General features: G+C 38.8%; 1 protein-coding gene across 9 annotated transcripts in view; it reads left to right on the top strand.

Annotated features, from left to right (window-relative positions):
- PTP4A2 (protein tyrosine phosphatase 4A2) overlaps positions 1-19328 on the top strand; it is a 32980-nt gene extending 13652 nt beyond the window's left edge. For 7 of the 9 annotated variants that reach the window (XM_080653857.1, XM_080653852.1, XM_080653856.1 and 4 more), the window contains 5 exons: positions 6826-7519; positions 10106-10198; positions 14592-14722; positions 15709-15783; positions 16784-19328. In XM_080653857.1, the coding sequence (XP_080509983.1) occupies positions 7424-7519; positions 10106-10198; positions 14592-14722; positions 15709-15783; positions 16784-16892 (504 nt within the window). In that variant the 5' untranslated portion in view covers positions 6826-7423 and the 3' untranslated portion in view covers positions 16893-19328. Of the gene's footprint in view, positions 1-3733; positions 3786-5451; positions 5492-6825; positions 7520-10105; positions 10199-14591; positions 14723-15708; positions 15784-16783 lie in introns of all 9 variants that reach the window. The other 2 variants (XM_080653854.1, XM_080653853.1) reach the window with 2 other exon arrangements.
- Positions 19329-26316: the final 6988 nt, after the last annotated feature.

The following is a 26316-nucleotide window of genomic DNA, read 5'->3' as shown; positions in this document are numbered from 1 at the left end:
CCTTCCGGATGACCTTCCGGATCAAGCCAGGGCTGCGAGGGCCAAGCCCCTTGCACGAATTTCGTGCTTCGGGCCTCTAGTTATAATTACAAGCACATCTTGTTTAAAAACATTTTAAAGTTAACGGGGTGTTAATTTTACATATGACATATGGACTGGAAATTTTGTTTGTTAATTCTGAAGTGCATTAAATTGAGGTCAGCAAAATCAAGGGCTTACTGTATTTCATGCATTTTAGTTTTTGATTCTCATCTAGGTCAATATTGGCAGTAGAGGGTTGACCCTAGACATTTAAACTCTAGCAACCTCGGTTCTTGAACTTAATTTGTTCTGGAAGGTTCAAAAACCAAAGCATTTTTTCCCATTAGAAATCATGTACATTGATTTAATCTCTTCCAGACCTCAAATGATTCCCTGTTTTTACCTTATATACAGTACATTAATGTACTATTTAATTTATAAATAAACACTTCAAAGACAAAAAGGACATGAAATGTAAATTTAAAAAGGAAATGAAATGTATAGTAAAAAATTAAAATTTAATAACAATAAGCAGCAACAAAAGCAAAAAAACACGAAAATATTCACAGAACTATTTCCTGAGATGTTAACGGTGGTAAACTGACTCATACGCTGGAATTCTTTCCTTGTTTGTCACCTAAGAGTCAGGTGATTGATCATACAGGTATAAAGGGTTGTCGGGTTGAGAAGCGAATTGTTCGAGATGGGAGACATTTGAGAATTGAGGTTTGACTTGTGTTATTCACTTACTGTTACTGGCAGTGCACTCACTTAACTTGGTAGGCCTCTGCTTACTTGCTGTTCTTCCAGCCCCCTCTTTCTTTGTCCTTCTTTCCTTGTTCTCTTTCTTCCTTCCCTTCTTCCTTAATTTAAAAGAATATTTTGGCACAGGCCATCCTTTCTAATCCTTCAGTGAGATTCTGTCTGTGTGTGTTTGTTTTTTAATTTAATAAACGTTTATTGTTCAGATTATTACAATTGTTCCTCTTTTTTCCCCCCATAGCTCCCCTCCACCCGGTTCCCACCCCACCCTCTGCCCTTACCTCCCCCTCACTGTCCTCATCCATAGGTGTACGATTTTTGTCCAGTCTCTTCCCGCACCCCCTACACTCCTTTCCCCCCAAGAATTGTCAGTCCACTCCCTTTCTATGCCCCTGATTCTATTATATTCACCAGTTTATTCTGTTCATCAGATTTTTAATTCACTTCATTTTTAGATTCATTTGTTTATAGATATGTATTTGTTGTTCATAATTTTTATCTTTACCTTTTTCTTCTTCTTCCTCTTCTTAAAGAATACCTTTCAGCATTTCATATAATACTTGCTTGGCGGTGATGAACTCCTTTAGCTTTTTCTTATCTGTGAAGCTCTTTATCTGCCCTTCAGTTCTGAATGATAGCTTTGCTGGGTAGAGTAATCTTGGTTGTAGGTTCTTGCTATTCATCACTTTGAATATTTCTTGCCACTCCCTTCTGGCCTGCATAGTTTCTGTTGAGAAATCAGCTGACAATCGTATGGGTGCTCCCTTGTAGGTAACTAACTGTTTTTCTCTTGCTGCTCTTAATAGTCTCCCTTTGTCTTTTGCTCTTGGCATTTTAATTATGATGTGTCTTGTTGTGGTCCTCTTTGGATTCCTTTTGTTTGGGGTTCTGTGCACTTCCTGGACTTGTAAGTCTATTTCTTTCACCAGGTGGGGGAAGTTTTCTGTCATTATTTCTTTAAATAGGTTTTCAGTATCTTGCTCTCTTCTGGCACCCCCATAATTCTGATGTTGGTACATTTGAAATTGTCCCAGAGGCTCCTTACACTATCTTCAGATTTTTGGATTCTTTTTTCTTTTTGCTTTTCCGGTTGAGTGTTTTTTGCTTCTTTGTATTTCAAATCTTTGACTTGATTCTTGCGGTCCTCTAGTCTGCTGTTAGGTCTCTGTATAATATTTTTTATTTCAGTCAGTGTATGTTTAATTTCTAGTTGGTCCTTTTTCATCTCCTCTAGGGTCTCGCTAAATTTATCAGCCTTTTCTAGAAAATTCTTGAAAAACTTTATAACTGTGGTTTTGAACTCTATATCCAGTCGTTTGCTTTCCTCCATTTCTTTCATTTGTGACCTGTTTCTTTGTCTCCACATTTTGGCTGCTTCCCTGAGTTGATAGAGTGGCTTTGTGTGGTAGGTGTCCTATAGGGCCCAGTGGCTCAGCCTCCCCAGTTACCTGAGGTGGACACTCTTGCTGCACCCCTTTGTGGACTGTGTGCACAGCCTTGTTGTAGTTAAGTCTTGATTGTTGTTGGTATCACTGGGAGGAATTGACCTCCAGGCCAATTGGCTGTGAGGATCAGCTGTGTCTATGCTGGGAGAACTTCTGTGCTGGAGACAGCATTATGAGACAAGACTTGAAAAATTGCAAAAGCCTCTGTGCTCAGCTTGGATGGGGCAGAGTCTCAGGGCTGAGCAGACAGCCTTGGCTTCCCGTCAGCCTTGCCCTATGAGGCCCCTGGGTCTCAGTGTCCCTTGGTAATTGCTGCAAGCACCTCTGAGAGAAAGCCGCCCTCGAGTTTCGCCCACTGCCAGACAGTCCAGTTTCTCCCCCAATGAATCTGGATTCCCAGATTCTCGCCCGGAACTGGAGTTCAGCGCAGTCGGGAGCTTCCGTCTCCCTCCCGCTAGAGAAAGCCAGTGGCACACTCAGCAGTCAGTCCTTTCTGCGTGCACTTGTGCACGCGCCTCTAGACCTCTGCTTTTCGCGGCTCCCCTGAGTTTCCGTGTGCTTTTCTTTTTTCCTGACAGTCCAGATTCCCCCCGTATGAGCCTGGGTCCCCAGGGTCTCGCCCGGAACTGGGGTTCAGTGCAGTCAGGAGCTTCCGTCTCCCTCCCGCTAGAGAAAGCCAGCCAGGCACTCAGCCGTCCGTCTTCTCCACGCACGTGTCTCTGTACCTCAGCCTTTTGCAGCTCCTCTGAGTCTTCGTGTGCTTTTCTCTTTCCTTCTAGTTGTAGAATTTCCACTCAGCCAGCCTTCCTGTGGTTCTGGATGATGTCCGTTTTGTCTTTTAGTTGTAGTTTAGAAATGGTTGTGCGAGGCAGCAGTTTAGGTGTTTACCTATGCTGCCATCTTGGTTTCTCCGTGTTGTGTGTTTTTTTTTTTTTTGTTAAAAATGGAAATGTCCCAAATGCAACATTTTAAAAGTTAGGTTCCATAAAAGTAAAGGGTGAAGAGAATATTTAGATGCATATTTGAATTGGCAACTATTATTTGTCAAGTAAAGCAACCTCTTGCCCTAGCAGCCTAGTGGTCGGCAAACCGCGGCTCGCGAACCACATGCGGCTCTTTGGCCCCTTGAGTGTGGCTCTTCCACAAAATACCATGGCCTGGGCGAGTCTATTTTAAAGAATTGGCGTTAGAAGAAGTTTAAGTTTAAAAAATTTGGCTCTCAAAAGAAATTTCAATCGTTGCACTGTTGATATTTGGCTCTGTTGACTAATGAGTTTGCCGACCACTGTCCTAGCTAGTTTGTTCAGTGCTTAGAGTGCCAGCCTGCGGACTGGTGGATCCCAGGTTCGATTTCTGTCAATGGCACATACCTTGGTTGCATGCTGATCCCCGCGGGAGGCAACCAATCGATATGTCTCACACTGATGTTTCTCTCTCTCTATTTCTCCCACCCCATTCCCCCCCCCCCACTCGCTCTAAAAATCATTGGGAAAAATATCCACCAGTGAGGATTAACAACAACAAAAAACAGCCTCTTCCATCACCTGGTAAATTAAGGCAAGAATCAATTTTTACTTAAGTAGATAGAACATAATTAATGCCAGAGAGAGAACTTTAGAAGAAGGTTTTTCTGTAAGGAGTACAGGTGCTGAGTTTATGCTACAGTACTTTCCAGCTGCGGTACGCTTATGATTTTTTTTTTTTACAGACTGTTTGCTTTGTATTCTTATGCATGTCACAGGAATTAACATTAGTTATCTGAATTGACAGGTGCAAGAACATTTAACTGTTGATGTGTAGTTGAACTCTTGTGGATGGGGGAAGGAGCAGAAGCTTGCTTTTATCATGTATTTGTTAACTTTGATAGAACATACTGTTTCATTTGGCAGAAATTATTTTGCTGGGGATCTCAGTATGGTGTTAAGAATTGAAAATCTAATAATTTAATTATCCTTATCCCTGGAAGTGGTCCTTCCAAAATGAGTTTGAGAGGAATAAGATGGGATAAAGTTTGCTCTGTTTGCTGAGCAGACAAACACTGGAGACTAGGTAGAAAACGTAATGCTAGAGCTGTAACTTTTAAGACTGGACATCACTACAATGCAGGTCTTTCAGTGCCTTTATTCAGGTGACACAAATTAGCTGTGATACTATCATTAAACCAAGGGGATTCAAACAGGTTAGAATTTCCTTGGGTTTTGCTCTGCACTGCATGCAAACCATTGTTCTTTGAGTAGTTACCTTATTAAGCGTTTCTCCCCTTATTATAAGGTCACAGAGTTGCAGATGAACATCCAAACAAATATTTGAAAAGTTACACTTACATGAAAAAGAGTGTGACTTAAATATGTGGGTACCTTTATTAGGCAAAATTGAAGGAAAAATAAGTAGGGAGTTAGTAGACCTGGGCTGTTGTCTTTGATCTGCCTGTCATTTTGACTTCTCTTGAGCCCAAACATCATCTTTTTTTTTTTTTTTTAAGGTCAGAGTAGTTGATTCCTTGTTTCTTCCAGCTTTAAAATTCCTTGACTATACAAGGAATACTTTATATGAAATGTGTAACCTAAGGTGGCTGTGTTTTGGAGTTACAGTTAGAATTATTAGTTAGGAAGAGTGTTGCCCTGGCTAGTTTAGCTCGGTGGTTACAGCGTCGGCCTAAAGACTGAAGGGTTGCTGGTTGGATCCCATGCCTGGGGCATGTGCGGGAGGCAACCAATCATGTGTTGATCTCATGTTATTGTTCTCTCCCTCCCTCCCCCCTCCTTTCATCCCTCTCCCCTCCTTCCCTCCCTCCCCCTCCCCCTCCTCCTTTCTTCCACTCTGTCTGAAAATCAATGGAAAAATATCCTTGGGTGAGGATTTAAAAAAGGAAAAAAAAAGGGAAGAATGTTGTATGTTTTTGTTTTTCTTAGTTTGAGTGTAGAAGTTTTGTGTATTTATTGTAGTGGGTAACTCTTTTGAGTTATTGATGTTCATAGAATGCCATTTTGAATTTATCTGTCATTCATATTTCAGGAATGTTTTAGTTTTGTGCGTGTCCATGGTGATAACATCACAAGTATGTAACTTACAAAATAAAATGTCTTAAGAATATCATAAAATGAAGACTGAGGATAGATGAGTAGGCTTGAATTAATCTATATTTCAGTTTCTTCCTGAAAATGGTTCTATAGTCATTATCTTTTATGTCTTTTTCTGTCTGATCACAATTATCTTTTTTTAGGGACTTCTAAATAAGCATTTATTGGAGGCTTAAGAAAGAGGCAAGTGAAAGAACTTGACTTTGTCCCTATTTCCAGAGGAAGTTATGATTATGTTGACATTCTGACTGAGCCAGCTATAAAGATTACTGTGTTTCATAGCAGTGGCCTAAAATAATATTAAAATTCTGCCACTTCTTTTTCTTGTCTTGTTTTTGGTAGAGATTAATACATATTTGTTCAGGAGAATGCTGTGTGAATTGAACTTTAAATGTATTTGTACTTTAGAGGTAGTGATGTGAGAAATAATAAAAAGGTAAACTAGACTAGAAAATGTGAGGATGGGATTTAGACATTGGTTGAGTCAGCTGTGACATTATGGTATAGTGGAAAAAACATGGAACTAACAGAAGACTTGGTTTAGAATTTGGGCTCAACTAATTCATTTACCTTAGACAAGTCACTTCACTTTTCTGATCCTCTTTCCTCATTTCCTCATAGGTAGTAACAACTACTCAGAGTTGTGAGGAAAAGAAGATAATTTTTTTAAGGAAGTGCTTTATGGAATAGTATCCTAATTGGGGTCAAATACGTATATTTTAGATAGAAATAATTAAATCCTCAAAGTGGAGTTTTGGTAAATATCCTCTATCCATTTATAGATTTATCTTATTTCAAAGAGTATATGTGGAAGACTTTACCATCAAAACAGAAGAAGAAGGAGATCATTGTAAACTTTATGAAGAGTCCATGGAGGGAAGATTGCTTTAAGGATCTTTTAATCATTTAAAAATGACTTGTGGTCTTGGCTGGTGTGGCTCGGTTGAGTGTTGTCCCATGCACCAAGAGGTCACGGGTTCGATTCCTGGCCAGGACACATGCCTGGGTTGTGGCTCAATCCCCAGTAGGTGGCCAGTTAAAAATAATGTTTTTTAAGAAAATATTTCAATTGATTTTTATAGAGTAAGGGAGAGGGAGATAGAAACATCAATGTGAGAGGGAAGCATTCTCCTGCATGCTCCCTATTGGGGACGGGGGAATGAGCCTGCAACCTGGGCATGTGCCCTGACGGAAATCAGACCGGTGACCTTTCAGCACACAGGATGATGCCCAAGCAACTGAGCTACACTGGCCAGGGCTAAAAGTAATCCTGTTAGCACAGAAACTTTGCTGCTTGGATCGTGTTTTGAAAAAAGAAAGACATGCTTGACTTGAATCTCTAGCATTTAAAACTCTTGGTATATACTTTTATCCTATTCTTTATAGATGGCAATAATTTAGAATTGTGACATTTCAGATGTCTTCAGGCTCATAAAGAATGTGTTCTTGACTTTGAGCATTGTGTTTATGAATGCTATCAACCTCCAGTTCATTTTACTTATGCTTTTCTCTTCCAGGTTTTTCGTTGGAATATACGTTGCACATTTATGGCGATTCTGAGTGTGAGGGCAGACTTCTGCCAGGCTCAGCACAGCGTTTTTGCTGACAAGTGAGCTTGGGGGGTTCTATGTGCCATAATTAATATTGCCTTGAAGACTCTGGACACCGAGACTGGCCTCAGAAATAGTTGGCTTTTTTTTTTTATTGCAAAGCATATTTCTTTTAATGACTCCAATAAAATTAAGCATCAAGTAAACAAAAGTGGAAAGTAATCTACACTTTTAACTTGTCTCACTAGTGCCTAAATGTAGTAAAGGCTGCTTACGTTTTGTATGTAGTTGGATGTTTTTGGAGTCCGAAGGTACCCATCTGCAGACATTGAGGCCCAAGTTGAATTTGATTCAAGTGGATTCTGAATACTTCTGCTTATCTTGAAGAGAGAAGCTACTTAAAGAATAAACACGTTGAATAGAGAAAACACTGATTGATAATAGGCATTTTAGTGGTCTTTTTAATGTTTTCTGCTGTGAAACATTTCAAGATTTATTGATTTTTTTTGTTTTCATTTTCCCCATCACACTCACACACGCACGCTCACACTTTTTATTTGCCATAATGAACCGTCCAGCCCCTGTGGAGATCTCCTATGAAAACATGCGTTTTCTGATAACTCACAACCCTACCAATGCTACCCTCAACAAGTTCACAGAGGTAAGATTGTAGTACGGTGTACTTTTTGGATTGATATTTTGGTAAAATCACATTAAAATTAACACCATTATAAAGAAATCTCTTATTACAAAGCCATTTATTTCCGTGATTGGCATATGATGGTCATCCTACCAGTCTTTTTTTTTCAATGGGTTAGATTAATTATAAGAGGTTTTTAAAGGAATATTTATGGAATTTGGGGAGCTCTTAGAAAATATCTAGTACTATGTTTTTTATATTTTTTATACAGTAGCAGTTTTCTGATCATACTTTCAATAATAAAAATAACATTTATTGAACACTTTGTACCCAGCATTACAATAAGCAAGTTCATACAGTATGTCATTTACTCTTCACAATAACCCTGTGAGGTATAGGTACTATTGTTATCTCTCTCTTATAGATGAGGAAACTGAAATTCAGAGCAACTTAGTAATTTGCCTGACGGTACACAGTATATAGAACTGACTCTGACACTAAAACCTTTGTCTACCTCGAATATCCTACCTCAAATATTCTAACCACTTTTGTTGAAGAGCTACCCCAGAACTACTTGCAATAGTAGCCATCATATACAATACAAGGGTTCAGAAACTTAGGGGAAGGAAAGGTATTATAGGTAGCATTTTTGTCAGATCCTTCATTTTTTCCATTAGTGGAGAAAGTATGTACTTTACTCAACAAATGAGTATAATCTTTTTAATCATTCCCTGGTGGTTCAGTCTCAGTGTGATTTCTATTGATGTATTTTATGGAATAGACTTAGAGAGCTGGATGAATTCTTAGGGATTCTAAATCCATCCGTCTCATTTTTCAGATGGCAAAACTGAGTTCAAAAAAGTTTGTGACTTGCTTAAGGCCACAAATATTTACCATGAAAAATTATACCATATCCTTCCAATGAATGGCTACTATGAAGTCCATTTCAGTGGGATTTTATTTGTATCTTGAACCTTCTTAAAATTACTTAGTTATAATACTTAACAACTTTTCTGAACATACTTTATAAGAAGGCCTTTTTGTGAAAAATAAAGTCCTTTAGCAATTAAAATAACTTTACTCTTTAGATAACCAAACAGGATATCACTGTTCCTGCTTATTTATACTTAATAAGTCCTAAGCTCCTTAACTTTGTGTGCACAGTGTATAAGTTGATTCTAGGCTTGTGTCCTTAGGTTGATCAGTCACCTTTAAGCCTGGCTTAAATTATGTGATACTATTTTCAGCCTGTGGATTCCTTGGGCATAGATTCCAAAAGTGGCAGAAGTCACTGTCCTCCTGCAACTATAAAAAGATGTTGGTGGTCCCTTGAAGATAGGTAGTCACTGTATTAGGCATTATTGTAGGAAAGTTTTTAAAGGAGCAAGACTTCTGGCTATAATTACTAGTATTTTGTATGTTAGTTGGCTTTGTAATATAATACCACTTTTTCATCTTAATTTCAAAATAACTTTTGTTTCCTTAAATTAAAAAAAAAGAACAGTAAGTATTTACCAAATAAAAATCAGAAGATACAGATAAGCAAAAGACACTTTAAAAATACTTAACTGTTGCCCTAGCTGGTTTGGCTCAGTGGATAGAGCGTCTGCCTGTGGACTGAAGGGTCCTGGGTTCAATTCTGGTCCAGGGCACATGCCTGGGTTGCAGGCTCGATCCCCAGTAGGGGGCGTTCAGGAGGCAGCTGATCAATGATTCTCTCCCATCATTGATGTTTCTATCTCTCCCTCTCCCTTCCTCTCTGAAATTAATTAAAAAAATATATATATTGCCAAAACCAGTTTGGCTCAGTGGATAGAGCGTCGGCCTGCGGACTGAAGGGTCCCGGGTTCGATTCCGGTCAAGGGCATGTACCTTGGTTGCGGGCACATCCCCAGTGGGGGATGTGCAGGAGGCAGCTGATCGATGTTTCTCTCTCATCGATGTTTCTAGCTCTCTATCCCTCTCCCTTCTTCTCTGTAAAAAATCAATAAAATAAAAATAAACTTTAAAAAAATATATATATATATATTATATATTTTATATATATTAAAATAAACACTGTTTCTTTAAACAAAACTGTTAATACTTGGCTTCTAAATCTTTGTTTCTGTGATCCTACATATAGATAGGATCATACTGTATATTTAAAATAAATCTTCCCCCAACCTCCTTAGTATTATTTTCATAGCTGTCATAGTATTCTGTATGGCTGGTCCATACTTTCTTTAACCATTCCCTTGTTCAGACCATTAATGTTGTTTCCAGGTTTTTACCATTCCAAACTGTGCTGAACATGCTTGGCACCTAAATGTGTATAACTTTAATTATTTCGTTAGTAAAAATCCCCAGAAGTAGGATTTCTAGGTCAAAGTATATGTGTTCTTTTAAAGTTTTTGTGTTATGCTACTAAATTGCCCTTTATAAACGTGAGTCTTATTGATATTTCTACTGAGAGTGCAAGAGTGTCCATTATATATGTTGCCACAATGAGAATGATTTTGGTTTTTATTGAAGAATGATGTCTCATTGTTTCAATTCAAAAGAGTAAATTTTTAAAGCTTTGGTTGCAGATTCTAAAAGCAAATTACCTTATATTTTTCTTTAAAGGAACTTAAGAAATATGGAGTGACAACTTTGGTTCGAGTTTGTGATGCTACATACGATAAAGCTCCAGTTGAAAAAGAAGGAATCCATGTTCTAGTGAGTGTGTAGTGTTTTAATTTTTCATTACAAACAAGTTGTACCTTTCAGACATAGATATTTATAAAACTTGGAACTCAGTTTTGCTTTTTGAGTTTATACTAGGAGAATACAGTGTTCATAGCAACCTTTAAATTCTTTTGTATTAGCAGTTTTGCTCATTTGTGCTCTTAAAGTCTCCACTTGCAGGATATTTTCAATAAATAAGTAAAATTTAGTGAATACTTATTTTAAGAAAAAGGAAGTTTGCATTTTGTTTTTCCTAGGAAATTAATGCAATAGTTGGCTTTTGTTTCCAGGCTACCAGTTTGACTAACAAAGTAATTTCCATCAGACATTCTTTTTTTTTTTTTCCCTTTTTCTTTCCCCCCCCATCAGACATTCTTAAGTCACATGGAAATATTCTCTTACTTTGCAAGTACAAATTAGTTACTTAATATTTTGTAGTTAACTTGTAGGGGACAAAAAGGTGGGAGAAGAGGATAAGAAGGGAGAAGGAGAGGCATCTTGCTCCACAGTTATCAGCCTAGTTTCTGACAATTTTTTAGGTTTCTAAGCTTTTGTGTGATTAGATTTCTTTAATAGTTCAGTTTGAACAAAAAGTGATTGGAATTACTTTAAATTAAAATACTCCCTAGCCTCTATATATGCTATTTTATTATACAAAGCAGGAGCCTCATATTAGGTAAAATTTTATACCTTTTCCCCTAAATAGTTACTTAAATTTCCAGAGCATGTAATGAAATGACCTTGTAGTCTTAGGTGTTTTAGAGCTATTTGATTTGATTGTGGGAAGGTAGTGAAGTAGGATGAGAACTGGAGATTTTTTTAGTAGTTGATGAGGAAGAAAATAATAAAGAAATTGGTATCAGGTTATATTCCTACTTTTCATTGAGAGCTAGTTTTGTAGTGTTTATTGCATTGGTTAGTAGTTGGGAAGGTTGTTGATGCAAAGAAAATACATGTCCTGTTGGTAGGGCAGTCATCTCCTATCTGATCCATAAAGTTTCCTCACCTTCATTCTGGTGAAAATAGAAGAACTAAATAGCCAAAACATTATGTTTTTTAAAGAATACTATGTATTCAGATGTATTTGAGTAGCATGGCATGGCAGTAATTTGTTTGCATTCTCATTCCTAAATGACTAAGTTCTCCTGGCTGGAAATCACTGGGGATAAGTATAAACATGTGTAAAGTGTAGCCCTGTGTTTAAGAACACGCACACACACAGAAGTCAGTCAGTCAGAGAAAGACAAATATCACATGATCGAACTCATATCTGGAATCTAAGTAACAAAATAAACTGATAATCGGAGTGGATCCAGAGACATGGAAGCATGGAACAGAGTGCAGAATCTCAGAGGGAAGGCGTGGGATGGTGGGTGGGCGGGAGGTAATCAACCAAAGACCTTGTATGCATAACCCTTGGACACAGACAATAGGGTGCTGAAGGCCTGGGGGTGGGGGTGGAGGGGCTCGAGGGGGTTAATGGGGGGAAAAAGGGGACATATGTAATACTTTCAACAAAAAAGAATTAATATATATATATAAAAGAACACATAAAAAATACACAAAAATTTAACTTCTGATGTAGCCCTGTGTTTAAACAAAACAACTTCTGAAGCTAGTCTGAATTACAAGTTTTTCCCTCTGTAAGTATAATGGACCCCCTTACCTGTGGTTTTGCTTTCCACAGTTTCAGTTACTTTGTGGGGTCAACTGTGGTCTTAAATTATTAAATGGAAAGTTCCAGAAATAAACAATTTATACATTTTAAATTGTGTGCTATTCTGAGTAATATGATGAAGTCTTGCTTCATCCCATCCAAAGTGCAAAAATAGTGATACTGGCAATTCAGACATGCCAAAGAGAAGCTGGAAAATGCTTCCTTTAACTGAAAAGGTGAAAGTTCTCCACTTAATAAGGAAAGAAAAAAGTAGGCTGAAGTTGCTATGATCACAATCGGAATGAGTCTTCTTTGTGAAAGTGTGAAGAAGGAAAAAGAAATTTATGCTAATTTTGCTGTGCACCTCAGACTGCAAAAGTGACAGCCAGTTATGTTAGGATGGAAATAGCATTAAATTTATGGGTGGAAGACATGAACAGAAAACATTCCAATTGACAGCAAATGTTGCACCAGAAAGCCTTAAGCCTATAGGAACACAGTGGATCCCCAACAAGTGAGAGATGGTTACACAGATTCAGAAATATATTTGGACTGAAAATATAAAAATTATTGCAGAGAGAGAGAGACCACATTTGCATAACCTTTATTACAGCATAATATTAGAATTGTTCTATTTTATTATTGTTAATAATTTACTGTGCCTAATTTATAATTAAAATTTAACATAGGTTTGTACATATAGGAGAAAACATAGTATATATAGGGTCTGTACTATCTGCAGTTTCAGGCACCCACTGGGAGTCTACTATATGTTCTCCATTGGTTAGATGAGAAATTAGTTTGTTTTGACAGATGGCAGGGTGAGAGAATGAACTGTGGATTGGCTGTAGTCTGTTTGACTCAGTAATGTTGATAAATATCTTTATGAAATAGAAATGAAGTAAAGAACTTGAACTAATTTGTAGAAAATGCTGGTAGGTCCGGGATTTATTCCAGGCCTTTAAATCTAGGCTTTTGTTTTAAATAGCTATGATTAGATAAAATTAAAGGGCTAACAACTTAAGCTTGAAAAAACAAGAACATTTAAAATTAATCTTGGAATTCCTTTACTGCTTGTCTGAGTAAGTGAAGCATGCTTTGTGTTATTGTTTCTTAACTAGGTGCATTTTAGGGAGTATTATTAGAGGAAGTAAACTCTCAACTAAAGTACTTACTGGTTTTATAGCTATTTACAGTTAAACTATAGTGACATTTATAATGATAACACTGACAGCCCTTTAATTATGGGGTGTAGTTGACAAATCAAACATAATGTACTGTCATGGCTAATGGACTACATGAAGTGTTTTAGTGGTGCCAATAATGAGTGCAGAATCCATTTAATGCTCTGTCACTTTTCTCTTTTTCCTTCTCTAGTGTCTTAAAGTGTCCTTATCAAATTTCATTAGATTAGTCTTATGTTTAAAAAAATATTCCCAGTGTTTTTACATTTCTGTCCTTGAAGCTAGATGGAAAAGAGGGTATGAAAAATGTGAGTCCCCTTTCCTCTTTCTTCAAAGCTGATTTGTGTTGATTTCTTAAGACCTCTTGCAAGGTAGCAAGGAAGATAAACACCTGGCTGTTTTTTAAATAAGACCAACCCATGCATATCTATCTATACTTATAATAGGGTGATAGGCAAATTGGTTGGGATGCCGTCACGTAATGACAGATTAGCAGGAGGACAGGGCAGTGAGCTACAAGAGGCAGAGAGCTACAGGAGGGTGGGGCAGCGAGCTACCTGCGGCGGAGAGCTACGAGCGGCTGTGGGCGGGGCGGCCAGCTGTGGCAAGCGGCAGTGAGCTACTCATACACAGATTCATGTGCAGGGCCACTAGTATATATAAAAGGCTAACATGCCAAGTGTCCCCTCAGGAGTTCGGGAGTTCAATCACTCGCTATGATGTGCGCTGACCACCAGGGGGCGGTGCGGAATGAAGGAAGGCCCCAGCTGGCAGCCGGAAGGCCCTGATCGGCCCTGATAGTCAGCCAGGCCTAGGGGACCCTATCCTTGCACGGATTTCGTGCCTCTAGTGATGAATATAAAAAGAGAAAGGGATACTTGAAAGAAAGGTCTCCGTTTGCTTAGGGACCCTATTATGTGGCACTGTGCTTGTTCAATGAGATATGTATAATTTAGGCAGAGCTTTAAAAATATTTGCTACGTGGCTTTTAAATATGTATAGATAAGCACAAAGATGATAGTATGCTTCTGCTATGGTATGCTAACTATTGGAGCTTTCTTTAAAGAAAAGACTTTATATCTTAGAACTGTTTGGGGGATAATCCTCACAAATATTTGTAGAGACCAGTAAGATACCAATTATTGGTATACTTCTTTGCCAGAGTGGACTTTTAAATCATATCGACAGGTGTATCTTCTCTTACTTTGTCTTGGCTTACAGTTTTCTCTTATGTCTGTTTAAAGATTGATTCAGACAAAATATTTGAGGAATACTAATTTCTTATCACTATCATAAGAGATTTCCATAAGATAAAATTAGACGCTGATTACATTTTATTGAAGAAGGCTAAGTTATTTGGCACACTTGAATTTCTATCTTGGGTCATTTTTCAGCAGTGACCAGAATCCTGTTATTAAGAATAGGTATATATGGTATAGTTAGTTCAAGTAGGCCCACCCTGTGTATTGTTCAGCTATTCAGTATTAGGATGTTAATCCTGGAGAAAATACCAATTTAATGTAAAAGATTTTTTTCTTTCCAGGATTGGCCATTTGATGATGGTGCACCACCCCCTAATCAGATAGTGGACGATTGGCTAAACCTATTAAAAACCAAATTTCGTGAAGAACCAGGTTGCTGTGTTGCAGTGCATTGTGTTGCAGGATTGGGAAGGTAAGGTCTTACCCTTTCGTCTGTGAATTCATTATCAAATACTTTACTTGGGTAGAAATTTTCATTTATTACACTAAATATTTAATTGCCTGAAAGGAAAGGAAATGAGAACAAAAGCTTTTTTGTGCTTCATTGGTTGTCTGATTCTGATGCCATACTAGATTTAGTGGGTGATGGTTCAGTTCTGAAAATGACTTAATGTAATTGTCTAATCTTTGAGCTAAAAATATACTCTTAATTCAGTTTTCTTGCTGTATCAACTAACCAAAGGTTCAGGTCTTTGAAATGTGCAACAACATTAAAAATATCTGTACATGCTTAATTTGGGATTGAGATGTGTGGGAAGTGAGAAGGTGGAGAGCAGATGGCTGAACTTTAAACTCCTGAAAGGAGATGTGAAGTTTAATGGAGAATGAAAAGTAATTTTGATTTTTTTTAAAAACCCTTTTTCCTTGAGCATTGCATGGAATGGTGTTGCAACACTCTCATCAACAGAAGGTTAAAGGTCAATTTATGATGTGTACTTTGACTCAAAACATTAGTGCAGGCAGTGGTGACTCAGGTTCTTACCTCTGCTTAGCCCTTTTGTTGTTTTCCTTTTTTTTTTATAGTTTAGTAAAGTTTCTAAGTTTCAGTTCTTATCTTAAAGAGCAAAGGTAGCATTATTAATTTGACTTGGGTTAATTTAGGTAGTCTAAAGTCAGTGCCCTGTTATGGACTTTTAAAAAAAACTTCATTTCCTTTGTTACATTAAAAAATACATACTTATATTGAGACTGATCCTAATTATCAATTTTCTGACCCTCTCTCCTAGCTCATGAAAAGGATTTTGTTGAAGTGTAGCATCATTGTAGTAATTGATAAGGAAATGATATTAAAATCGATTTGTAACAAAAATCAGACAGTTTTGGTAACGTAATCTGGATTTTTAAAAAAATTTAATTCTAAAGATGTGTGGGTATTTACAATTGAGTTTCTTTCTGCAGGGCACCTGTACTGGTTGCACTTGCTTTGATTGAATGTGGAATGAAGTATGAAGATGCAGTTCAGTTTATAAGACAGTGAGTATGAAACTTTATATTCAGAAACATATAAAGCAAGATCATACAAGAGGAAGGAATTATGGAAAGTATCCATTTCTAGTCTGGAATAACCTGCTGCCTTTGGCTTTAAAATGTTGTTTGTTTGAAGATTATCAAAAAGAGCAAGTGATAAAGAGACTCGTAAAACTACTAGCTCCCAGATTTAAAGGATATCTAATTTAGGGAGCAAATGTGGACATCGTAGAATATGTCCAGTATATGACTTGAATATCTAGGAATCTTTAAAATGAATACCTAGGTAGAAGAGTCTCAGTGATCTTGTGTCTCTTTTAATGGATGTCCAAAATATCTTTAAAATGCAGTTTCTATGACCAAGAGGCAAACCAGAATCTGTAGAGGAGCAGTTAATCACCTGGGACTCATAAGTGACCTGTTCAGGCATAAAATCAGGATGGTAGTGCCCAGACAGAATCTTGGCCTCAGTCTGGAGTGATAGGCCATGATATTTTGCTGTCCAGAATTTTTTGGCATTTATTTTCTTAGCCCTTCCTCTTTTCTTTAAAAAGAGGAGAAAGAAGAAAAAGAAGGAACGGACGAAAAAAGACTATTAATGATGGCATGAAATGAATGGTAGCAGCTCTAGGAAGGTAACATATTTCAAGAAATGCCATCTGTTCCTGCTGCTTCATATAAATACTCATGCATCCTAAATACTTGCTACCAATTCTAGTCTGAAGAATATGTTAAGCTAATTGGTAAAGAGTATAGTTAGATATCTCTGGATAAATCATTCTGATATTAAACGGAGTAGTAAGAGTCAGCAAAGAAAATTTGTCTATTCCCTTTTCTCAGAAGGCACAGAAAGTTCTTATTTAAACTTAAGAAGTGATGTTGTATGGGAAATGGTGATTTTCGGCTTTGTGGTGTTAGAATGGCCTTAGGCCATATATAATGCATTTCAGAGAATAAGGCAGCTCTTTTTTGTACACGTTAAAGTTTGCCATTCTTGTATTTTCAGAAAAAGAAGGGGAGCATTCAATTCCAAACAGCTGCTTTACCTGGAGAAATACCGACCTAAGATGCGATTACGCTTCAGAGATACCAATGGGCATTGCTGTGTTCAGTAGAAAGAAATATAAACGAAGGCTGACTTGATTGTGGCATTTAGAGGGAACTCTTGGTACCTGGAAATGTGAATCTGGAATCTTGACTGTGTCATCAAAGTGGTGATGGATTCAGTACTCCTCAACCACTCTCCTAATGATTGGAATACAAAAAACAAAAACAAAAACAGAAATCCCTCTATAACATGAATAAAATGTTTAAGAAAAGAAAAAGATAAAGAAAAAAGGGATTACTTCAGTGGAGAATGGTTTTGCTCTTAGTGTTGGAGTTTGAATTTCTGCCAGGATTGAATTATTTCAAAATCTCCTGTCTTTTTAAACTTTTTCAAAATAGGTCTCTAAGGAAAACCAGCAGAACATTAGCCTGTGCAGAACCTTCTCTTTGGGGAGCACACTCTTCCATTATGCTTGGCACATAGATCTATCTCCCTGTTGTGGAATTTCTTTCTTTTTTTGTTATTTGGGGTTAGGGGGTGGGGGCTACAATTTTTCTCTCTTCTCTCCTTTTCCCTATTCCTCCTTTCCCCTGATACTAGTTGTAGATGGAATAAGAGAAGCCCTTGTTGCTGTAGATGTGCGTGCAGTCTGGCAGCCTTAAGCCCACCTGGGCACTTTTAGAAAAAAAAAAAAAAAAAAATCAAAAAAAAAAAAAAAAAAAGGCAGTGGCATATATATTATATGATCCAGGTGGTTTTTAGTTTTTACTGATGATGGGGTGTTCATGTTAGTTTCTTTCCTTGAAAACTCTATACAACATTAGGCAAAGTAGCCAAGAGCCTTTTGTTTGAGTTTTTGTTTTGGTAAGTTAGTTGGGGACATGGCATTTTAAGAGGAGTCTCTTTTTTTCAAAGAACTTAGCTGAGAGTCAAATTCTTCTCTTTTCAACCAATGAAGCTAAGTGGGTATTCCAGAAATGTTTGTTTTCTGAAGGGGAGTACTCCAGTTCATCACTAAAGATGTGTCCAGACAGAGCACACTTTCTACACCTTGTAGAACTGTGGGCTGTATGTAGCATTACTCTGCTTTTCTGTCTAATGATGTCAGAGAATGCTGGTAGTTAAAAATTTTTATTTTAGGACTTATTTGTACTCTGAATTTTCAGGAACAGGTAGTGGAATAGCAGCAAAGACACAATATTTTGGACTTGAGAAAATGCCTATTATGGGTATTTTCCAAACTGCCCCCTATATGTACAGTTCAGTTTAACCACTGATTGCCTTGTTATTTTCTTACTAGGTTCTTTATGAGATAAAACCAACAATGCCTAGTGAGTATGTGTCCACAGGCCTAACAGGGTAGGAGAGAGATGTAAAGCAGCCCAACCAGTAGCAAAAGGACTGTGTTGCTAGTGAAATTGGTGTAGTGTCATTTTTGCCGATTCTTTGTGGGGTTCAATGTGCTGATCTAGAAAACTATCGTTCTGCTCTTTTGTGGAAGGCAGTTGTGACCAGGCTGTATTGACAAAGCAAGTTGAAGGACACCATCAGAGCCTCTTGCACTCTTCATTTAAATATTACACACTTCCTAGTGCTCTGCTTCTAAGAATTTGAATAAAGGTTTAGGGTCATCTTGTCCTGCTGGAATTTGCTATGCAGAGCCATAAACTTCCCATTTTGTTAGGATCAGCTAGGCCAGTAGGAATGGACCGGGATTTTGTCACTGGTGATACCTCAGATGTTGGCTGGCGCTGTGAACTGCCTATCTCCTATGCTGGAGTTGTTTGAGCTCTTTAAATGAAAATCTGTAGATGCTCTCTTTCCCCATCCCACAAAACAAAACTAAATAATGCTTTTTGGAATTGTTTCTAGGATTTTAAAGTGGTAAATGATGGTACTATCCAAAATTCTTTATTTCAGAACATGACAATAGATTCCTTTAATATAGGCTCAAGATCAAAACAGAATATTCTCTAAGCTCAGATAGACTGTCTGTTGACTCCAAGGGTTTTGATCAATATCATACCAAACCTTTTTCCTTTGACAGGCTCTGATTTTTGTTGTTTTGGGGAGAGGGGGAGACAGGGAGAGACAGAAAAACAGGTGTGTGTGTGTGTGTGTGTGTGTGTGTGTGTGCGCGTGTGTGTGTGTGCGTGTGTGTGTGTGTGCGCGCGCGCACGCATGTGTGTGTGTGTCCACCAGTATCAGTGCCTGCCTGAGTTAGGAAAATTACATTCCTGGTTCTGTATGAGAAGAGTGTGTAAAACAACATGAAACATTAGCCCTCATTTTGTTTTAAATTGCAGACTAATGTTAATTGTTCTCAGAACTGGATTTTCTTCCTCAAAATTAATTTTTTTTAATCTTTTGGACTTAATGAAGTATTGCTAGCTGAAGCCAGTTTGACATGGTGAGAGAGATGTCAGACTGATGAAAGGTGTGCAGCCTGATTTAAAACCAAACCCTGAACCCTTTTAAAGAACAATAAACATATTTTACATGCTCTTTGTTTGTGCATTTGTTCTCCACTCCAGGTTGAGTTTCATTTGCTTCCCTAGAAAACTTGGTATTCTTAAGGTCTGCTTTAGGTCCTGCTAATTACTGCAAGGAGGTGAAATAGAGGTTGGGAAGTTCAAAGATTTCATGCCACCCAGGTTTCAGTAAGGGCAAACTTACTGGGATACATCTGCACATTTTCTGGTTCAGTTCTTGGACACAACACTGTAGGAATTCAGCATCTTGTCTCATTCCAAAGGACTTTGTTTATACCATAGGTTTTGATGAAGCATTGTAACTTGAACTCTTAAAGAACTGAGGGAGGAGAAAATCTATATATCATAGGATTGGAGGTGGGCAATTTCCCTTAAACCATTGGTAGGCATTTCACCCATCCATTTAGATAACAAACTTACATGTTCAAGTACCAAGAATGAAAATAAAAGACTGATCCCACTTTGGAGTACCCATCTACAAGAGGAGTTAGCTACGTAGACATAAACAGTGAGTGATTACAGTACTGTGTGACATAATTCAGTGATCCATTCACCTGTTCTTAATTTTCCAGTTCATGTGCATTATCCAGCTTAGATTCAGTGTCTTATGGTCAGTTACAGTCACTTTTGGCTACACAGATTGCTCCATCTCTTGTTTCATTATATGTACTTGCCTGGCTCAACTCCCTTTTTGGTTAAGTTTAGTATGCCACTTATGCACTTGTGCAACTGAACTTGCTGGCTAAAGTCATGACCTCTGTGTTTTTATTTTTTATTTTTATTGATTTCAGAGAGGAAGGGAAAGGGAGGGAGAGAAGAGAAACATCAATGATGAGAATCATTGATCGGCTGCCTTCTGCATGCCCCCTACTGGGGATCGAGCCCACAAACCAGGCATATGCCCTTGACCGGAATTGAATCTGGGACTCTTCAGTCCACAGACTGATGCTCTATCCACTGAGCCAAACAGGCTAGGCATGACCTCTGTGTTTAAAGTAGACCTTTGTACCATCTGCCAATCCTACTACATTTCTCTGTCTCATATTTTCATGCTCCTTGAAACCTTACACTTTCCCACTTTGTCTCTCTCAGCTTGTGACATTTAAAAGAATAGAAACAAGAAAATGTCCACAGGCTCCTACTATCACATCTACTCGCCCATTGACATCTTCTTGCATGCTCTGCCTTTCCTCCAGTTGCAGGGCAAGCTCTTCTACTTGTACTAGATTCCAACCCCCTCTGCTCAGTGGGCCCAGATTCAACCATTCTTTTGTCCTGTTCATTTCCCTCTACTAGGTCAGTCCCATCAGCCTGTAAACATGCTATTTATTCCATGTTTGACCCACATCCATCCTTTCAGATACCATCCCCTTTCTCTTGTCTTTATAGCAAAACTCAGTTATCCACTCTACTTTTCTCTTTTGAACCCACTTTGAATGAGGATTTTGACTCCACTGAAACTGCCTATGTAAAGGTCACCAGAACCTACTTAATTCAACGGTCAGTTCTCAATCCTTAGCTTTTTTTTTTTTTTGACATATCAGCATATGACAATGGATCACTCATTTTGTTCATTTACTGTGTAGGCAGTATAATGCTCCCGCCCCGCAAGGTGTTTACGTTTTTAATCCCTGGGATCTTACATGGCTAAAGGGACTTTGTGGCCGGCACTATGTTGAGAACCTTGAGATAGGGAGATTATCCTGGGTATCTGAGTGGGCCTGAGATAATTGCATAGGTCCTTAAAAGCAGAGAATCTTGCCTGGCTGAAGTCAGGAGATGTGACTAGGGAAGAATGGTTGGAGTGGTGCAGTGTTGCTGACTTTGGAAGATAAGAGGAAGGCGCCTCTAGAACCTGGAAAAATGAAGAAAATGGTCTTCCCTAGAGCCTCCAAAAAGGAATTCAGCCTGCCAATACCTTGATTTTAGTCCCACCTGGGACTTCTACAGAACTGTGGGATAATAAGTCTGTTTTAAGCGGTAACCAAAAATTTAGGTTAATTTATTACAGCAGCAATAGAAAACTAACAGATTTTTGCATGTTCTGTCACCCTGCTATGCTTTAGTTTCCTTCATAGCACCATCATTTCAGACTTAAATTTCTTTAAATTGAATTCATTAGGGTGACATTGGTTAATAAAGTTATATAGGTCTCGTGTGTACGATTCTATAATACATCATTTGTATATTGTGTTCACCACCCCACGTCAAATCTCCTTCCATCACTATTTATCCCCCCTTTATACTCTCTTCTACCTCCCCCACTCCTTTTTTCCTATGGTAATTACCATACGGTTGTCTGTATGAGTTTTTTTTCCCTTTGCTTAATTCCTTCACCTTTTTCACCCAGCCCCCACTCTGACAGCTGTCAGTCTATGAATATCTATGAATCTGTTTATATTTTGTTCATTAGATTCCACATATGAGTGAAATCATAAGGTACTTGTCTTTCTCTGTCACAGACTTTTTATCGTCTTTCCCCATCAGAATAAGTTCCACAAGGGCACAGGTATTTTTTTTCCTACTATATCTTCACCTAGAATAGTGCTTGACATGTAGTCAGTGCTCAGTAAATATTGAATGAATGGGCACTAATAGAGGCATAAGTGATTGTACTGTGGAGAAGGGAGTTATTAAACCTACCCTGGAGCACCTTAGGAAGTTCCATGGTGATCATATTGGAGCTGGACTTTGAAGTGTGAGGTAGAAAAGGTTGATGCACGAGATAGTACTTCGCATGCATGAGGATGGCTGTAATAAAACAGATGGACAATAAGGGTGTGGGGAAACTGGATTCTTACACATTGCTGATGGCAATGTGGAGTGGTGGAGCTGCTTTAGAAAACAATTGGACAGTTTCTCAAAAAGTTAAACAGTTGTCAGATTACCCAGCAGTTCCAGTATGTCCAGTATCCAACTTTTAAAAAATATATATAAATTTTTATTGATTTCAGAGAGGAAGGGAGAGGGAGAGAGAGAAACATCAATGATATGAAAGAATCATTGATTGGCTGCCTCCTGCATGCCCCACACTGGGGACCAAGCCCGCAACCCAGCCATGTGCCCTGATCGGAAATTGAACAGTGATCTCCTGGTTCATAGATTGAGACTCAACCACTGAGCTATGCCAGCTGGGGTCCAACTTCTGATGTATACTGGAGAGAACTGAAAATGTTAGTGGTTTCCTGGGGTGGGGGTGGGAATAGAGAATGACTGCTAGTGGGTATGTGGTTTCTTTTTGGGGTGTTAAAAATGGCCTGGAATTAGACTGGTGATGGTTACATGACTGTGAATGTGCTAAATGCCTCTGAATTGTACACTTAGAAATAAGGGTGATGTAAGGGAAGTAAACTTCAGGCAGAAGAAATAAGTTGTGGAAGTTGAATGAGCCCGGTATGCTTGGGAGAAATGGCATGTTTGGTCTCTGGAGGGTTATGGATTTGTGCCAGGCAGGTTTGGTCCTCATTAGACTCTAGATAATACACTCCTTCCTTGTGCCTCCCTCTCTACCCGCAAGGCCACAACTAATTGGGTCAGAGATACAGTTGGCTCAAAGCTAACCAGGGGCCAGATTCTCAGTTTCAACTCAGGGAGACTCTTGGATGTGAGGAGCCAGCAGGACCAGGGCATGTGTTGAGTCATATGTGACATGAGTAAACATGCCAGAGGGAGGAGGAGGGAGCAGCAGCCTAGGGAAGCAAAATGGAGAGACTATGGCCTGGGAGTAGCTCCACCCAAATTCTGAGTTCCACTTTCCCATGGGGTCTGATGTATGCTTCTCCTAGAGTCCTTTCAGTGGTCTCTGCCCCTTCCCTTGCCCCTTATTTAAAGCAGTTTGAGTCACTTTCTTAATAACCAATAGAACCTTGATTTGAAGGGATTGTACAAATAGCATGTTAAGTACTGTGCCTGAAGTACCTATAGGAAGAATGATGACTTATTTGGTGAGTATTTGAGCACCTGCCATATACTGTACACTATTCTAGGCACTAAGGATATAGTAGTAAATAAGACCAAGTCTAGCCTTGTAGGGCTCAAATTCTAGTGGAAATATAAATAAAAGTGGAAAAGAATAGACAGCTACAGCAATAGGCAATACACTTTGAGAGTGATTAGTGCTAGGAAGCTAGGATGAAAGTCTGTAAGGGGCCAGTGTATGGAGTCAAGGTCAAGGAAGGTCTCTGAGGAAGGGGAAAGAGCCTACTATGTACAAATGCTATGTGAGGGTAGAGGAAGCACTTTCTAATCAAATGTGCATAACAATATGAGTAACTTGAAGGATGAGCTTGGTATGTCAGGGAGCAGCAGTGGGTAGTATGGCTGGAGTGTGGTGAGGAGTGAAGGCGAAATTTAGGTAGAGGCCAAATTGATTTGGTGCAGCTGGGAAGGTTGGGGTCATACTGCAGAGGATATTATGTATCTTAGCAAGAAATTTGAAAGTTTACTTAACTGTATCTCAATCAAGAGGAAACATCATTGTTAACTATGTGATTTATTCAAACTGTCTATGCCCAGGCACACCAAGGCCATTCTGAATCAGGGTCTCGAGTTGGCAATCTCTGCTTTGGGCAATGGGGAAACGCAGGAGCTATATAGTCTGATCTGTGTTCACAAAGGTTATTCAAGAAGCTCCTTAAATTAGATGTCATACCAGTTGTGCAAACTCAGTGCCTGATTTGTGCTAGGCATGCCATAAACATCAGTGGAATGAATCAGAATGAACTGGAGAGAGTAGAGGCTGAAAGGACAGTGGGTTGATGAAGGCTTGCAGTAAGCAAGCACAGAAGTGTTGGGGCCTCAATTAAGGGAACAACAGAGGAAGAGGGTAGAAGACTATCTTTCCTTTTAGCCACCAGAGCCCAGGTTACATGAAAAGGTGGCCAGTAGATCTGCATTGGCATTTCAAGGGATTAATTTACCACAACGGGGATATCTGGCCAGTGTGGGGAAAATTTGTAAAACTGCCCCCACTCTGTTCCTCTTGCAGGTCACACAATGCAAATGAAAGCAGTGAGAATACCTCACTGCTTGCAACCTTGCCAACCACCCTGGGGGAGTTCACTGGCAAGTGTGACAATGTGATGCCTCTGTCTCCTTTGCTGTTTAGGGGTCGGGCTGTCAGGAAGATGGAGGTATAAGAGGCTGACATTAGCCAAAATGAGCCGAGTAAGGCTGTGCTCAGAATTTTATTATTGCCTTATTATCTCATTTAATCTTCATTGACTTCTACTCGTTGCTATCCCCATTTTGTAGAGGAGGAAACAGAAATGAAATAACAAGTAGGTGGCTGGGCTAGTGTTGGAATCTGGGCCCATTTGATTCTAAAATCGGCACTTACTATTGCTCAGCAGTATGGCAATAGTAGAATGGAAAGATGTTATGTTCACGATGTTGCTGTGGTTTTTTTTGCATACAGTAGGAGTCCCTGTTAATTGAGCTGCATCTCTATGTTAAGTGTGTGTGGGGGGGAGTGTATGCATGCCTGTGTATAACAGTTCTGTCTAGTCAGTGTGAGAGGGGGCAGCAATAGAATTTGGGGAACCAGCTAGTATTGTAAGAAATACTGATCATGCCCTGTTAACCGTGATTATTTTATTCTGATTAAAGAAGGCACATTCTACCCTGACTAGAGCTGACCTGGAGATGCAGCCCTCCTTTCCATTTGGAGCTGCCTATTATTATGAAAAGATTAACAACTTTGCTGCAGAAACCAGAATTGCCAGCCCTTTGAAGATTCCCAGCCCTTTTTGCATACCTGCAGGCCTTTGCAAGCCTCCAGCCTGCTTACCTGTTAATTGCCCATCTGGCACTCCCTTTGGCTATTTCCCCTGTAACCCCAACCCTTGCACATCACTAAGCCCTTTAAAGACCCCTAGTCCTTTTGCATATCTGTAAACTGCCCTTTCGCCTACTTTTTTCTTTATGCTTTTACTATATAAGCCACTGGCTTATGATGGGGTGGAGAGCAGATTTCTGTGGCTGACCTGCTGCTCTCCCATACTGCTGGCAGTACTGGAATAAACGCTCATATGATTCAACCCTGTCTCTGCTTCATTGGCTTCAGTAGTGACGGGCAGCACGGACCCATTGTTTGTCCGGTTACAAGTGGATTTAACTTGTGCAAACTGTGTGTAATGGGCCCTACCAGTAATAAACCAGGTCATCTGAGCAGAGTGGTTTATGGCTTATAATTGGCTCCCTATTCCTGTTGGCTAGTTCTCCTGCACATAGAGTATTACTCCAGGATTGGTATTTGATTTAAGAAATTTTCAAGTTGATTTTATCTTTAGTGCATTAATGTGTGGCCTAAATTCCTGCGAGGCTTTTGGGAACCTGCCTGCGCATGCTTTAGCCATCATCACTGGATCGGAGCTGCCAGTGCTGCCGCTTTTATTCAGCACGGATAAATCACTTCTCTGAAGACACTTCTCTACCTAAGCCCCATGACTTACTTTTTTAGGGCAACTCAAGTGTAGGTCCCTTGAAATTGGAGTATATTTTTCATATCATGCTAAAATATACAAATGGGAATTTGTTAACACCAGTTGATTTAATCTCTACTGTCCTGTTGGAACAGAACACATAAATATTCAAGGAAAGGCGTGGAACTCAGCCTGATTTTCTAGGGTGCCCAACTGTAATGCCTTTTAAAATCAGGAAATAGGAAATACGACCCCCAAATGAAAATGCTATCAGTGTAGCTGAGTACATGAAAACAAGAACATTTCGCAACTTCATAAGAGTTTGTGTAGGTAAATGTTTTTAGTGAAAAATTTTTTTCAGCTCTAGGAGTGCAGAATAGATCACTGCTGCATGAAAATACCAATTAATCATATTCTAATGCTTTTATGCAAATGATTACATTTGACGTTCATTTAGAGTTGCCATTAACACCTGGAACCCTAAGATTGATAACAGCTAAAATTTTAATGAATTGCATGAATAAAAGAATGTTAGGTGTTTAGATGAATGTATTGCACCTTTATTCATCACTACCAG

The sequence above is a fragment of the Plecotus auritus genome (assembly GCF_963455305.1).
Source record: "Plecotus auritus genome assembly, chromosome: 2".
NCBI classification, from domain to species: domain Eukaryota; kingdom Metazoa; phylum Chordata; class Mammalia; order Chiroptera; family Vespertilionidae; genus Plecotus; species Plecotus auritus.
This window is presented reverse-complemented; position numbering and strand designations above follow the sequence as displayed.